General features: G+C 46.2%; 1 protein-coding gene across 2 annotated transcripts in view; it reads right to left on the bottom strand.

The window, feature by feature from the left end:
* Positions 1-1,878: 1,878 nt before the first annotated feature.
* Positions 1,879-16,897, bottom strand: part of Dusp22 (dual specificity phosphatase 22) — a 50,900-nt gene continuing 35,881 nt past the window's right edge. The window contains exons 4-8 of one of the 2 annotated variants that reach the window (XM_021180127.1): positions 16,438-16,487; positions 7,390-7,464; positions 4,990-5,161; positions 4,342-4,414; positions 1,879-2,407 (exon numbers count right to left, since the gene is read on the bottom strand). In XM_021180127.1, the coding sequence (XP_021035786.1) occupies positions 2,361-2,407; positions 4,342-4,414; positions 4,990-5,161; positions 7,390-7,464; positions 16,438-16,487 (417 nt within the window). In that variant the 3' untranslated portion in view covers positions 1,879-2,360. Of the gene's footprint in view, positions 4,415-4,989; positions 5,162-7,389; positions 7,465-16,437; positions 16,488-16,897 lie in introns of both variants that reach the window. The other variant, XM_021180126.1, reaches the window with a different exon arrangement.

Below are 16,897 nucleotides of genomic sequence, written 5' to 3'. Positions count from 1 at the left end.
TGTAGGTAGATTGCTTTTAACCTGATACGTGCAATCCACACTGTTTCCAAATCCAACTTTTTTTGAGCTCTGGTATTTCCCACAAATGAGAAATTCCATACTTGATATCTCAAGTGACAAGCAAAAGTCAAAACACAGATGTGCTGACAATAATGTATGAAACAATCACCCCCAGATTCTGTGTATGTCATATGTATGTGTGCTTAAGGTGCATATGAAACAGCTCAACTTTAGATTTATGGAGGGTCATGAAAATGCTGTAATCAGGGAACCACCCCAAAGCTGAAACACTTCCAGTCCCTAGCATTTCCAGTTAGGAATCTGAGTTTGTACCAGTATTAGACTGGCTGAGCCAGGCCTTTTCCAGTCTGGTCTGCAGCTCATCACCACTGCCTCTGCACTGTGGCTCTGTAGTCACTGGGGATGGCTTGTGACTCTGAGTGCTGAGCTCTCTCCCTTCAGGTTTCCCCACACGTGCAGCCTCAGTCTGGGTTCTCATTCCTTCACACCACACTGACTTACATGACAGGTCTCAAATGAGGCTTCACTGCCTCCCCCCTTAACACTCCTGTCTCCCTAAGCTCCCTCCCACTCTGCGCCGGGGTGGCTGCACTGGTTCTTGCCCATTCCTTTGCTGTCCGTTGCTACTGCAGCTTACTGTCCTAGGGCCAGCTGTGATAAAGACAAATGCTAACGAGGCGGATTCTGTTTCCCTTTGTGGACACTGACTCTACGTTACAGGCTACAGCAGGTCTGTGTCTGAAGAGAGCCACTGCACTGGAGCACGGCCCAGCTCATCTTACAAGCTCAAGTGCCCCTAAAGGTGTGCGGGTCATCTTCAGCATGGCCTACAAGTACCTGGTTGGGTCATGAAGAGGATGTCCCTAGGCTTCTAGTGTAAGGCGGTCAAGGCTGCATCCAAGGAGCCCCCCTGACAAAAGCAAGGCTGCTGCTCCCCAGGGACTTACCGTGAGGGTAGGAGCAGGCTTCAGGCCTGAACCTTCAGTGAGCGAAGTATTTCCTAATCTAAGTTTACAAAGTGGTGGTTTCGTGGTGACAAACAGGCAGGAAGGGACATCGGGTTACAAGTACTATTGGCTCAGAAGGACGGGACGGGCTTTGTGCCCAAGGAACCTGTTTTCCTGCTCTGCTTTCTTACCCCTACGTAGGCATGATGGCTCTCCTGGGACTGTCATGTGCCTGGCTTCTGCCACCTCAGGGTCCCCATAGCTTTACAGATGGTTTGAGAGACATGTTCAAGGCTCCTTGTTTGACACACAAAAATGTGTCAGGTTCCTACAAGGAGACTACCTGTGTGTATGCCAGGAGCTCCGGGTACATGTGGTCAAGCCCATGTTCATTAAGTCCCAATATCATCTGCCCTTCCTTTAAGCTAAACCTTACCAGATGTAGACAGGGAAATTTAGTAGCTGGCCTTAAATTGCTCTTCAGTTGAGTTTTGAGTTCCTCCATATTAAGAACTGAAAATGAATTTGAAATGAGTCTGTGGACTGCCTGCTCGGTGCATCCCTGTGGTACGCGCACTCACCCCAGAGAGACCAAAGACTCAAAGTGTTCATTCTGCAGGGAGAGTCTCACCGTGTCCGACTTCTTTACGTCCATAGTTTCTTTTTGGTGCAAGGAGGGAAGACACAAGGTAAGGGTGTTACTCTGAGCTCCAGCTCCAGCCCCAACAGCCCCAGGAGAGTTTTTCTCTTAGTCATCAGTGTGTTATGTTATCAGTGTGTTATGTTAGCATGTGCTGTTCTGCCTTCTCGAGAGAAGCACGTCTTCTGAGCCAAGACTAGGTGCACTGGGATCCTCCAGAGAAACACACGTGACCTTTGCACGTCACAAAAGACCACACTGCGCATGATGTCAAGCTTGGTGATTTGCCCTTTATTAAGAAATCTGAATAGCTTTTGGTAATTCTACCATATAGAATAACACCAGTAGATAAAACACATACCAAGAGACATGTCTCGAGCTGGAGGACTTAACAGGAGGGCGGAGCTCACACTGCACGCTTCCCAGGTGCAGGCTTCCTCCTTGGGTAGTGTTCATGACAAGTAGTTACTGTTACGAAACACACAGGGCTCGTGAGGTTATTGTATGAGCATCGGTCAGGTCCAAGGGACAACCACAGCAGTGGAGTTAAGGCAAAGATATTTTCTCTTGCTACAGAATATCCATAGTTCTTAACATATTCCAACATGATTATACATGCATTCGGTTTAAAATGGAAAAAAAACAAACAAGTATACAAATCACTATTGGATTCTTAAAAATAAACTCTAGGTGACTTTTCTTTTTGGCAGCACCAGCCTGAACTCTGCAATATTTCAGAAACTTCAGGTACATTACAGTCTTCTGAGAAAGGCCCAGTACTTCAGAATTCCCGGGGCAGCTGTGGAGAAAGAACATTACTGGCAACAAAAATTAAGACAGTTGAGAACCTATGGAAACGTATGTAGCTGTTCACCCACGTGCACACATACTCAGGCTTCACTCCTTATGCTACTGCTTGGCACGGCCTGCACACAGAGAGCTGGCAACCACACTTTCCCTGGGTCCCCAAGGGCTCCACACACACAGGGAGACCTGCTGCTTCTTCCTCGGGGGCTGCTTCTTCTTCTTCTTCTTCTTCTTTTTTTTTTTTTTTTTTGAGACAGGGTTTCTCTGTGTAGCCCTGGCTGTCCTGGAACTCANTNTGTAGACCAGGCTGGCCTTGAACTCAGAAATCCGCCTGCCTCTGCCTCTGCCTCCCAAGTGCTGGGATTAAAGGCGTGTGCCACCACCATCCAGCTCCTTGGGGGCTTCTTGGGGGCTTCTTAAGCTTCAGAGATGCCTGGTCGCAGTATGTTTAGGGAGAGGTTGAGTGTATTTTTCATTTGCATGTTCTGCATGCTTAAACAACATGAATTGGTGTAAAGGACTGGACACTGGACTGTGCAGAGCTTCTAGGGGTGCCTGCTGCCACACACTTTGAGCTAAGGAGCTCTCCTGGCTAGAATGTGGGGTTTGACTCACTAGAAAACCTTACGGAAGCCAAGCTGCAAATTTTAAATCACTCAATGACATAAGTATGCTCTTCTCTTTGGTTTCAAAAACAATAGTAACATGACAAACACTCTCAACTATGAAGCAGAGTTGACTGGGGTACCAAAGAAACCCCAACCTTAAAGAAGGAAGGAAGGAAGGAAGGAAGGAAGGAAGGAAGGAAGGAACTAACTTCATGAGGTAGCAGTCAAGTCCACAGTATACAACAATGAGCTCAGTGAATGCGTAGGCATTTTAAATCACGAATGGCTATGGAGTTTAATAACTGCCTTTCTTTCCAGTTCCTGCAGGTACATGCAAACCTGAGATGAGACCCCTGCAACAAGAGGCTAGCCAGAGGCTGAAGTGTTTAAAAGCAGACAGGAAGTGGGCCAGACATCTGGTATAGGGCTACTGAGTCTCAGGTCCACCCTGTCACCATACCATATCACCATGAAAGTCAATTGACGCTGGTCCCACGCAGAGCAGGACCAGTGGAACTCAGGGCCGTGATGGGCTGGCAAGTATACTTATCAAGTCCAAGACAATGCTCAGAAAGCCCCTCCCTTATTCCCACAGACATAAAACTCTCTAGGATTATGCCACTCTTCCTCCGGAGGGTCATGTCCCTTCCTCTGTGCCATCTCAGAATCTGGAACACCACTGTTTCCAGCTGCCCACACCCTGAGTTCTCACTCAGCACAGGCATAAGCTGTTACTTGGTGAGTAGCTTTCCAGAGGCCAAGTTCAAATGACTTCCATGTGGACTGAACAATGTGACCATTGCAGTTCTGGTAGCGGGTGTTTATAACTTTCAGCACCATAAACACTCAGTGCCCACATGCAGAGACACATTTACATGTGTACTCGTTCACAATGCATACATTTGTAGGTATATATGCACACTCTTAGACACATACATGCACATCCACACTGCTGCACACATACGAGAAGACGGTGACCGGGCAGCATCCCAGGCTGGGCAAGTTCAGGTGAGGAAAAGATGGGGCGAAGATGGGAGAGTGAAAAAGCCTGAGTAGGGCGGCATTCTGAGAAGGAGCCCTGAGTGCTCCACCTTGCTGCGACCTCCTCTCGTAGTCCTCAGAGGCAGGAGCCAGCACACCAGGCACACCAGCACATGGTAGGCAACCCAGAAGACCCGCAGCAGGAAGGCAGACACCAGCTCTCTTTGTTAGGTCTCAGTTGTGTAGTTATTGTAGGTGAGAGGAGGCAGGGCTGAGAAGCTGCTCCACCGCCTGCTGCTAGGCCGGGGCTCCATGCGCCCTTGCTCTTTATATTTACCCAGAATATTTTTGGCTTCTTCTGCATCCCGCAAAGGGTTCTCTCCATACTCTTCTCTCAGCCATTGCCGATACTGGAAAAGTTGGAAGGAAATCCTAAGCGTTACACACACATGAATTCCCAGGGACTCTCACCTCTTAAGCAATGGTGAAGTTCCACATATGAACATGGAAATAAAAGGTCATTGGGCATCAATCACAGCTTTGTGGTTGACAGCCAATAGCAAGCAAGGGAAATAGCTGCTCCTTTAACCAGCTGATATCTGAGCTCATGACTTGGAAATCTGTTGGCTATGCATCTACTTAGCAGCCTTGGAACAGTTACGTTCTCGTGCCACCTGCCTGTGATAACCAGGGCTGATTAAAAGAACCCAGGGAGAAAACAGGAAGAGATAAAGTTTGCAATTCAGAATCAGAGAGAGAAACAAACTGATATGGAGTACCAAGTACAACCAAACAACAAAGCCTAAGATCTGTGGCTACAGTGCAGGAGCACAAAGGATGCAGGACACTCTGAGGGATGCAGGGGGGAATCCTGGACCCACGAGCTTGTGTGGGCCTTCCAGTTCCAAGTGCCACAATTCTTGAAGTGAAAGCATGGCCCAGTGTGGCTGTCAACACCTGAAAAGTTCTCCCAAAGACCACTCACCTGGTGCACTTCATGTTTCTCAAACTCCTGCAGCTGCCTTTGAAAGCCCAGGTTGGGGTTGGCACAGGACCTCCCCGCACGAACAGTGTGCAAGGCATCCTCCCAGCCAAAGTCGGTGACAGTCATGATGTATGCGATCACCAATGTCACACTCCTGGAGACCCCAGCCAGGCTGCAGGACAGAGTCAGCCACATGTCACAAGGACAGTTTGAGAACTTCAGATCCATCCCCACCCATCTGAGGGACCCCATTTTAAAGAGCCTGTCTGCCTTTAGGGTTTCATGGAAGCAGGCAAGGCTTACTAGAGAATTATTCAGGATCATACCAAGAGCTGTCCTCTACAGCAGACACTGGACTCAAGCATTCTGCAGGAACTTTGGCCTCATTCTCCATGGTTTTTCTATAGGATATAGTCTCGACAATGTCTATTTCCTTGGGCAGTAATATATCTGCAGCACAGAGAGGGGCTTGGGGCTTCCAACTATGACCTGAACTAGCTCAGGCTTCATGGTTTTCTTAACTACCATAGATGAAGTCTAAATCTATGATTTTTAAAGGATATGAATATCAGGTCTAGAGTATTCTAATGACAACAATAGTAAACCTCTTTCTTCAGCACTGGCTTGCCACCAGGGCTTTTTATTAGGAACTTGCATGGGAGTTTTAAACAAATATATCCCCTTAGGCTATATTTCTTTATATAAATTAATTCACCAGGAGCCTGGAGAGACCCAGGGATTGGGGTTTAAGAGTGTATGTCAACAGCTCCCAACTGTACTCCCCAGGCACTTTAAACCAAATGTAATGGAAGGCTGAAACAACTATTATTTGTCCTGGCTATATCACCAACTTTTAAAAAAGCAAAACAGCAGTATCGCAAAAAATAAAAAACCTGGCACATTATTTAATTAATATATATATATATATATATGTAAACATAAATCTGTGTAAATCAGCAAAACACCATTCTTAAAGCCGCTGAAATATCTCCTCTCCTTTTCTGCTTTTAGGTTACTTGCTCATGGCTTTTGGGTGTGGCCTTTCTGTCTATTGTATTCTGTTGGGGCTGTCACCAGCACAGCTCCAAGAGTTACCACCTCATATTGCTTGTGCTGCAAGAGTAGGTGCCTTCACTCAGTCAAAAGACTTATTACACTTTCAGTTAATTAATGTCACACATCATAGAAGACAGAGGGGAGGTGATCAGTCTCCATTCAAACTACGGCAGAGTCCTGATTCCAGACCATTGCAAGCTAGTTATTATCATTGCCAGTGCTAGCAATTACCTAGAGCCCCCCAGGCGAAGATCAGAGCATACAGACCTTGCACTTATTAAGTATGCTGGCTTGCCTTTCTTGTCATTGTGTGTACTAGTGTGCATGTACAGTTGTCCTTTCTGCCCATGGGTCACTGGTCCCAGCTCACTGTGGACACCAGGATCCATGGTGTCTGTCCACAGTCTTATAGGAAGGGCATAGTACACAGTGCTAGCTAACACATCCTACCAAGCATTTTTGCACATCTGTGGGTGACACTGTAGTGTACCACAGTGCAATGCCAGTAAAACACTGTTATCCTACATTGTCTGAGAAATCAGGACAAGGAAAACACGTACATGTTTGGTATAGATATACTTTTCCTGGATATTTTTGATTCATGGTTGAAATAATGGGTTTGGAACCCATAGACATGGAATGTTGACCTTCCCTTTATGATAAACAGTGGGTTGCAGTCAATAGAATGCTTACTCTAAGTTTGCTTGGATCACTTTAAAATAAACTTCTAGAGTCAAACACACCCAACAAATTCCCCAGCTGGCAAGTGGAAAGGAGTTACTTTGATATTATAGAAATATATCTCTAAGCACCCATGGTTGCTTCCAGAGTGGGTAGGAGGAAGCAGGACTTTAGGATGACCACCATGGGGCCTGGTATGAGCTTAACAGAACCAGCTGACACATGAAAGGCTGTTCTAATGAAATGCCATGCTAGAAATGCTAGTCTTTTGTGCCACTAACCTTGACAACAACCTCCAGAAGTCCTAGCAGTGACCGAAGCACAAATAAAGGCAAAGCCAGTCAGTTTTCTTCTAGAAAGAGGAGTCAGGGACTCCTGAGGAGCAGGGTAGCAGTATAGCATGCATGTGAGACACTGCTGCAGCACCATGCCCTGTAGCCTGCACACCTGCACGCCTGCACTCCTGCTGCCTGCAGCCATGCTGATCCTCATGACCATTATAAACTCTCTCTCTCTGGAACACTGAGCCCCCATGTAAATGCTTCGTTTCATACACTGTGTTGGTCATGGCATTCTATCTCAGCATTAGAAAGGCAACTAAGATAGCAGGATCTCAACTGGAATTGAACTTAGGACAGCAAACAAAGCAAGAGTCATACATACCAATGTACAAGACAGCTCTCACCCTGGAGTCGGCACTCATGAATGAATTTAATGCTTTCTTTGAAATGTCTGGTCCTATGAAATAAAAAAAAAGTAATAAGTACATTTACTGTTTCACATTGGTTGAAAAGAAGCCACTGCTGTGATTTCCTAAGATGTCTAAGAGTCTGCCCATGGAGAGCCAAACCAGCCTGGGGCCAGTGCCGCCTCAGCCTTCCATGTTCACTGGCATGCTGAGGCTTAGAAGGTTTCCAATTGCCAGAGTTTTATCATCAAGCCATCCCTGAGTCCGGATAATGACTTCTCAAGAGCTCCCTGCTCAGTCTTATCACTGAAGTGCTATATGCCACGGCAGCTATGGGGAAAGGAACTTTCAGTTTCAACCCTGTTCTGCTACTCTGTGAGGCATTGGAAGCATGGCTTAGACAGCAAGGATGATGGCTCACAGAGGAGACCTCACACGGTATCAGTGTGCTTTGCAAACTCTGCAGTTTGCAATGCTGGTGAGCATTACAGTTCTTTATTCTGACCCTTACCCCCTTGGGTCACTTTTTTTCTGGGCACTTGTTCAGCACACAACTATTCAGGAAAGCCACTGTCAAGTACCCAGGCGATGTGTGTGCCTTTCACCACATGGACAGAGATTTGCACTGTAGCATGTAGCAAGTAAAGGTTGAGGGGTGTAGGCACGGAACCTTTTACCAGGTAGATTCTACCTTCAGATGGTTTCCAAAGCACTGAAACCTCCAAAGCTGCCTATGCACTCAATCACTTCTCTACAAACACTGAGTACTGGCCATTTGCCAGGGGTTATGACAGGCTGAGAGACAAGTGGACAGGAATAATTCTCCCTGCAGAATGACAGCACAAATAAAATGAGTCAGAATGGAAGCTCAGTTGGGTTATGCTGGCAAGAGGTAGGATGTGTTTTCATTGATGAGTGCATACACACACACACACATTCATGCCTGCCAACAAGTATCACCGAAAGTGGAGGTTTCAAGTGTACTAACACCTAAGGACATCTGACGGCTACAGACATCTCTAGGCAGCACAGCACAACATACCATACCACACCAGTTTCTGGTGATTTTTTTTTCCAGGAAAATGACACCTAGATGTAAACACAGGACTTGGGGAACTGAAGTCTTGTTCCCAAATGGCCAATTGCAGGCAAGACCATGTCCTTGCCAAAACCCGGCACCTGGCAGCACTTGTACTCAGGAGCCAGGCGCCTGACCAGGTGGGAGGGGCGAGTGCAGGAACAGACTAACAGCTGACAGGAGCATGGCATGGAGGCATGGGTTGGAGGGCTGCAGCAGAGAGCAGAGTTTCTCATGCTACAAGCCAAACCAGCCACCCGGATGATGCCTCTGACCAAGCTCCAACACCGTAGTGATCCTAGCGAGGATAAGATTCAGTTGCAGGCAGTTGAGCACACACAGAGAAAGAGAGAAAGCTCTGGGAGAGGAGCTCTGTAACGCTCTCCCTTTCTGAAGAAAGGTAAGTGCTGCATCCATCCTCTAGCTTCCAGCAGACAGCTACACAAGTCTCAGAGCTGTTTTAGAAGAACAGAACTCCAGGATAAAGTGTGGCAGGCTGGGAAGTCAGGTTCCCAAAGAATTCCAGAGCTTTGCTGGCAGCCCTGGGAGAACCACTTGCAGGCTGCTCGGCAACATCGCTCCCCAAGACACCATCAAAGAGATAGTCCACTGACAGCCAATGCCCTCTTCCTCATACCAGCACCTAACTGAGGGACTAAAGGCCCAGGCCACCTCACCTAAGTACAAAGCATCCTGGGATGGCTGGTTTTATGTAAACCTGGCATAGGCCAGAGTCATGTTTGGAAGAGGGAACCTCAATTGAGAAAATGTCCTCCCCAGATTGGCCTGTGGGCAAACCTGTAGTGCTTTTTCTTAATTAATGGTGGATGTGGGAGGATTCAGCTCACTGAGGGTAGGGACACTCTTGAGCAGGTAGTCCTGTGTGTTAGTCAAAAGCAGGCTGATCAAGCCACGAAGAGCAAGCCAGTAAGCAGCATTTCTCCATGGCCTCTGCATCAGCTCCTGCCCTCACTTTGCAGGATGATGGATTGAAAGCTGTAAGATGACATTAACTCTCCACGTTGCTGTTGGTCATGGTGTGTTGTTTTTACAACAATAGACCCAAGATATTAGGCTCCAATCTGCCTCATGGCTTATATAGTGGTGTCCATCCTCCTTGTAGGAGACAGAGGGTGGACTCCAGACATCACACTTGACAGACTCTAAGGTGATTTCAGACCAGCTGAACATCAGGGGATGGCCGGATGGTACATTCCTTTGTCCATAAGTCTGTCCACATTGTGGTTGTCAAGGGTGTGCTGGAGTCTCTCTCCCACTGCAGGTCCTACCTGTTGGTAGGTTTCCTTCTGGTTGGGAAATCACTAGGATATAAGCATGGACAAGGAAATGAACACTGGAGTCACAAAAGCAAAACCAGAAAGCAATGAATGAGAGCCGCCCAGGTGAAGGAAGAAGCCACAGACTGCCTCAGAGCAGTTTGCAATGAGCATGGTGGTGCAAAAGCCAGCTGAGCAGCTCTGACTACACACAGGACTCAAGAGTCTTCAGGAAGTTAATTGTTCTACAGGCTCATTAAGATCTTGCTGAGAAATCAGGCCAATTCCTCTATTGCGGCCTTGCTGGGAGCAACTTCTTCTATCTGTTTTTCAGACCTGCGTGACCCAAACTCACACACTACGAAATCAGCCTTCCTATAGACTATGAGGCAGAACCTGGATTCAACAGCTGACTTTGCTGCATCTGGATTGAGCAACACCCAAACCTGTACTGAGCCCACAATATCGTGTAGCAGGAACACTTGTTCCCCCTGATAGTCTTTGCATCCTTTGGTTTGCATGTCTGTGTGAGATAGAGGCTAGATCAACAGTGACACACAGGATGCTGTTTCTGGCCACCACCGTGCTGGGGGCAAGGACTGTAGAGTGCCAGGGCAGGCAGCTGTCTCAGTCTAAGGCACAGTGATGCCTTGGGAGAGCATGTGGAACTCCACCATGAGACTTGACTCAGACACAAAAGTCAGGCACAAAGCCAAGCCAGGCAGGCATTCCTAGAAATGCCTTTTACAAGAAAGGCCAGGAGGTGGGCTGGCCCAACGCTGCTCTGGTTTAAAACTGGGTGTTGCAGAGAGAGGTGTGTGTGGGTTATTTCCAGGGAAAAAAATGACATAAGTCCAAGCTCTGGTCACTAAACTCCCTCCTCCACAGTGGGAAATACCCACCGTCTGAGTTCTTTTATTTTCAACTCTAGTCTGAAGCAGAAGCACAGATCTGCAGCCGCATCCCACCGCATGCTGTTGACATGAACACCAGTTCCCTCTTTGTGTTCTTCGTTTGGTTGGCAGTTACCCTTACTTCCACACAAAGATATGTGTGACAGGCCTGTCTGCAGCAGGAAGCATGCCCACAGGTATACCATACTCACCCAACAGTACATAGAGGTGATCATATGAGCTACTATCAGGGGCCCTAAGAGATCACCTCAGTGGTGGTGGGCAGCTCTGGTACAGAGACATTCTTCACGTGGATTAAACAGAGAGCCCAGTGGTTGTAAATTATCCTCTTGCTTTTCAAGAGACTAGTTCCTCAACCACCCACTCTCCATATAAGAGGCTGAGAGTGACCACATGGGTCTTGCTGATCTTCTGAGAGTTCAATAAAGGATGGTGGATGGAGAGTGTAAGCCACACCACATGACACTCTTACATGGAGACTTCTTGGTCCTAACACTCGTGGTCTTAGATGCTCTGATCCCTACTGTGATGTGACAGAGTCTTTAGGTTTGGGGCTTTGCTTACTGTAGTAGAAACCCAATGACTTGGCCACCTGGAATGGTGGTGGGTCTTACTTCAAAGCCAGTGGTATCAGATGAGGTTGCACTGATAGCAAACAACACAGAAATACAAGATGTGTTTCCTCTCCAACAGAATCCAAGTGCATATAGAGAAAATCCCACCAAAGGCAAGCACCTATGGTTCTTTTTATGCAAATGGGTAGAGCACTCTCTGTTGGGAGATTCTTCTTAGGGCTGAATTGGTCCAGATACCCCAGGCTCCCCTGCCCATCTCACAGCTAGAGCTCTGAAAGCAACCCCAGCATCTATCACCAGCAACTCAACAGTGACTCCCTAACTTTAAGCCTCAGGAATTGCTACCATTCGAAAACAACAACAAGAAAGAAAGAAAGAAAGAAAGAAAGAAAGAAAGAAAGAAAGAAAGAAAGAAAGAGAGAGAGAGAGAGAGAGAGAGAGAGAGAAAGAAAGAAAAGAACTGGAGGATGTTTTTGTGTTACCATACTTTTCATTGTACTAGATACATTCATTTAAAAAGATAGCTTAAAAAACAAGAAAACAAAACCCCTTTAACATGGCATCATTTCACAAAAGAATCTTTTAACTTGAGGGTAACAAGGACAGTCTGAGACCAGAGGGCTCTTGCTTGAGTGGAATGACTGCTGTTGTGGCAAACACCTATTCCAGAGTTCTCATTTACCCCACGACCAGGAGAGCATCGCTGAGGGATGCAAAGACCTCAAGAACCTTCTGCAAGCACAGCTACAGGGGTGAAAAAGCTTACCTACCTCTGACCTTGAAAAATGGCTCATTAATAAAAGAAGTAGAAAAAAGATAAATGAAAGAGAAGTGGAAGACAGACAATATTCACTCCACTAAGACAATACTGGCCAACAACATGGTGGTGATGAGACCAGGGCGCTCCCGATGCCCATACCGAGCTCAGTGTGCTCCCTACACTGGCCTTTCCACAAGACCTCCAAAAACAGAGACCTGCTTGCCTCTGAAACCACAGATCACCACAGAGAGCACCATTACAATGCAATGCTATGGACCCGGAGCCTGAGAGAGCTCCCTCAGAATTCACAGAGAATAGAAAGAAAAATTATCCACTAAGTGCTGCTTGGCTACAAACACCAACTTACTCTGTAATACAAACAAAATAAGCAAATCCAAGTGAATACGAATCTAAACATCTGCTTTTAAAATGCATTACCATTCCTTACAGGAACACAGAAAAAATACATCTTATTTTACAAATACTAAAGAAGTAACAAAATACCCCATTCCATACATTATCTTTGATGAGATGGGCAGATTATTCACTGAGAAGGTTAAAGTGACTTGCTCTAGAAAACCCATAGAGAAAACAAACGCAAACCAATTTCCAGCACTGGCCCCCGACACACTTAACACCCACTCCACCATCTCTTATTAGGACAACATCATGCAAAACACACCACACTAGGGTTGTGAGGTTATCAGGAGACAGAGAACTTGAACTTTTCTATTTCCCGACTTGGGCAGGCTAGGCGGCTGGGGGAACTGAGCTAACATTCTGTGCTTGTGTTATCTCAAACCAGTTCTCTGCACTTCAAGTTCATGGAAGGTCAGATGGGGAAGATTCTCTAGGATTAAGGCCAAGACAGAAAACCAACATTTCTGCAGCTCAGAGCAACTGACTATCAGGTAACTGAAGTGTCAAAGGTCACACACCTCTTACTAAGCGTAATCAGCCTAAAGACCTGCCGGTTCAGGCTTTGCAGAGAAAGAAATAGTTAAAGTTTATAGCAGTAAGCATTCTACCACTGAGTTATGTCCCCAGCCTAATTTACGAAATAAAGCATTTCACCAAAACTTAGAAATCATTTTAAAAGTTACTATCTATGTTTAACGCAGTAAGCAGTACAGATTTCCAGGAGTTGTTTTGTCACTGAAGAGAGGGAACCGGGCATCAGGAATTCAATATGGTCAGAGGAGAGATGGCCTGTTGATAAGCATCGGGGTTACTGAGAGCAAGTTTTATAAACTACTGACGTTTTCTCTTGCTTTAGTTACCCAAAGCACTGAAAATTATCTTGGGGTTGGAGTGATGGTTTACTCTCAGCAGTTGGAGCACTGGCTGATCTTCTAGAGGACTTAGGTTCAGTTCCTGGTGCACACATGGCACTTAACAACTGTCTGTAACTCTAGTTTCAGGGGATTCAAAGCCACCTTCTGTCCTCTGTGGGTTTGCATGTTCATGGTACACAGACATACAAACAGGCAGAAGGCAAAATAACCATACACGTAAAATTAAACAAATCTTTTCTTAAAAAGATCTACGTTAAAAATGAATACATTTAAATAAAAAAGAACACTGACCTCCTGGCCACCTGCATTAGTTGGTGCAGGTTCACCGAGAGCTCCTAGTGTGTTGTGAGCAGTGAATGCAGGATACTCTAAGTAAGTCGCATCAGACAGAGGCAAGCATTTGATCCGATCGTGGAATCACATTCACTGAGTGCCCCTTCCCCACTTTGTTTTTCGGGACCTAAATCCGGCAGTACTGGGAGACAGGGCCTGGAATGTAGTGTCTGGATCATGGAGGTAGTGTCTCCGTGACCACCTCAAGCACTTGGCTTCCCTTCCACCTCCTCCACACACACCCTTGTTGCTTTTCCACCACAGTATTATGGAGCAGTATAACAAGTCTCCCAACAGATGTGGCAGCCTAATCTTGGACTTCAGGCCTCCTGAACTGTGGGATCAAACTTATTTCCATTCTGTATTAATCATCCAGTCTCAGATGTTCTATTATAGCAACAGAAAGTGATGAGGACACTCAGCCATCCTCACTGGCAACAGATAAGTAAAACTTAAGCTGCTACCCAAACTTATCTCAAGAATCGTTCCTGTAACTCTGAAGTCATCTGCTATAGCAGAGATAGAGTCATGCTCTGAAAGTGCCAGAGTTCACAGAAATACTCTCATTTACATATGACTGTGCCATTCCAAATCCTAGAGATGGGCATTTTCAGATGAGAACTGAATGCAACTACTTAAAATGACCTGACACAGTAGGTGAGACTGGCTTGAAATCTGGGATTTTCTGATACTTGCTTGTTCTGTCCATACTGCAGAATTGTAATGAGACCACGGTTATGGAAGATGAAGGCAGCACTTAGCTCCTAGAAAAGTCTTTATAGCATCTCAGAGACCAGGGGCCATGTGTCCTGACAGCACATACCCGAGATAAGTTCCAGCTAGATTCTTGATAATCAGGTACTGACACATTCAACAGCATGGTCGAATCTTGGTTATAGATGAGAGCAAAGCAATCATTCCAAAAATAGTCACCAAAACAAGGGTAGAAGATTGCTGTGGTCTTCGGAGAAAGGCAGCGCCTCACTTCCTTCCGCAGGGACCATGCCCTTCCAACCACTTCTGTTTCTTGACACGACTAGTAACCAAGGAAGTTCTCCAATGTTGCTGTTTCTCCTTCCAGATGAGACTACTACTTTGTTTTCCTAGTAAAATCTGCCCTGTCCCTTTCTCAGTCTTAAAGTCTCACCTCTCTGTGAAAGATCAAGAGTCTGGGTGGGTAGAGACAGACCCTGGCCCGGGAAGAACATGATGTCTGTACCAATTTCCCGCCTCCTTAGTCCTTTCCTGGTCTAACTCTATACCTCTGTCCTCTGTCCAGCTACCCACTGACCAATATACCCATGCCACTCATCCTGCAATAGGTAGGTCTATAAAGTCACAGCCTAATCCATGACCTCTCTGCTCTCTGGCAGCGAAGACGTAGGGTGGCCAACATTCCAGCATCTTTTAGAGAAGCTGTTCGGTTGGGACAGAGAACAAGTATGTAGTCTGCCTCACTGACATATAAGATCTGTATGCACCAGCACTTGTACAGCACAGTGCAGGGTGAACCCTGTGGTCTTTTAGACTCAAAAACCCCATCTGAATCTGGAGTGCCTCTCATGGAAACACTAGCACATGGATCCAGAGGGCTGCTGTGCTGGTCCCCAGTATCCAGGCCAAGACAGGCAGAAAATCAGAAGCCAGGGTTTCACAAAGTGATGGCACTCTTAGCATCTCCGTCTGCAAGGTCAAATGCAGGCTTGGGGAAACTATCACCTATCCATGCTGGGCCTAGGTGAGACCAAGGTTGCTTGTTGGAGTTAAAACTGGGTCTGGAAGGCTCCATCCCATTCTATCAAGTCTGCAATGCTGCTGTTAAGGGAGCTGCAATTGTGAGTCCATCCTAACTTGTTAAAATGACAGAGACGACACTGGGAGAAAGGCTGGTGGATAAAGGTGCTTTCTGTACAAGTCTGAACCTGAAAAAGATCCTTGGAACCCAGAGTGAAGAAGAAAACTGACTCCTGTAAGTTGTCCTTCGACCTCCAAGTGTATATAGCATGACACACATGCCCACACATTAATGTATACATGGTCTTCAAGTGCTCCCACATCTTTGTTAAGACAGAGTCTCTCATTGGTCTGGATTGTACCATGCAGACCAGGAAAACTCTCCTATGAGTTTCCAGAGATCCTCCAACACCTCCCATTTTTGTAGGCTCTGAACTCAGATCCTCAAGTGTGCCAGGCACACTTGAGTCCATGTGTGTGGTAGCGAGAGGTTAATGACCAGTGTGTTCTCCATCATTCCTCGCTCGCCTCAGTTTTTAAGACAGTCTCTCCCTGAATCTGGAACTCATTAATTTGGCTAGACTAGCTGAGCAATGCACTCTGAGGGTCAATTTATCTCAAGGTCTCTAGCCCTGGGGTTGCAGATAGGCCTGTGCTAGACTTTACGTGGGTGCTTAGGTCCTGAACTCTGGTCCTAGGGCTTGCAGAAAAGGTACTTTACTGACTGTGCCTTCTCCTTAGATTTAAAAGGCCCTTCCTGTGGACATCTCAGCCTCCATGAGTCACAGCAGGACTGGAAAGTAACAAGGTGTCTCCAGCCAGTTTGACACTGGCTTCTCCAGTTTGATTTCTGTAAATTCCCCCTCCCCTCCATGGGGAGCAGCTATGTAGGGACACTAGCAACTCCCCAGGCTCTCACGGGGCTTGCTTATTTGCCTGCAGAGCCCTATGTTCGCTTTTCATTTGGCTCAGGAACTGCTGGAACACACACTGCACTTGCTTTTAATTTCTCCAAAAAGTACAGGAAAAAAAAAAAAAAACCCAAAGCACAACTTACAGGTTTTGAGACGGTGTGTCTGCTGCTGGAATACACAGGTATTTAACTCCCTGTAGAAAGATGAAAAAAAATACATAAATGAAACTAAAGAAGATCATACACAGTGGAGTATTAAAAGGAACCATTTACTCAGGTCAAAAAACAAGAAAAAGGAGAAGTTGGTTTTTTTTTTACTTGTCTTTTGTTGCCTAGGAACTGAGGAAAAGCTCTTTAACTCGGGTTCCTGATTCTTTTCCACGGGCATGACAATATTCATGCTTTGATTTGCAAGCAGCATATATAACAAATTTAAATACAATTTGAGGATCCAAAATTAATAAAAAAAATCAAACAACAACAAAGAAGAAGCAGAGTTGGGCACGTCGGTGTCAAGGTTCACAACTGTCCTCTTAGCACTTGCCAGTGTCAAGGTTCACAACTGTCCTCTTAGCACTTGCCAGTGTCAAGGTTCACAACTGTC

This window comes from Mus caroli, chromosome 13 (genome assembly GCF_900094665.2).
Source record: "Mus caroli chromosome 13, CAROLI_EIJ_v1.1, whole genome shotgun sequence".
Taxonomy (NCBI): Eukaryota; Metazoa; Chordata; class Mammalia; order Rodentia; family Muridae; genus Mus; species Mus caroli.
The sequence above is the reverse complement of the archived record's forward strand: the minus strand, read 5'-3'. Positions and strand labels throughout refer to the sequence as shown.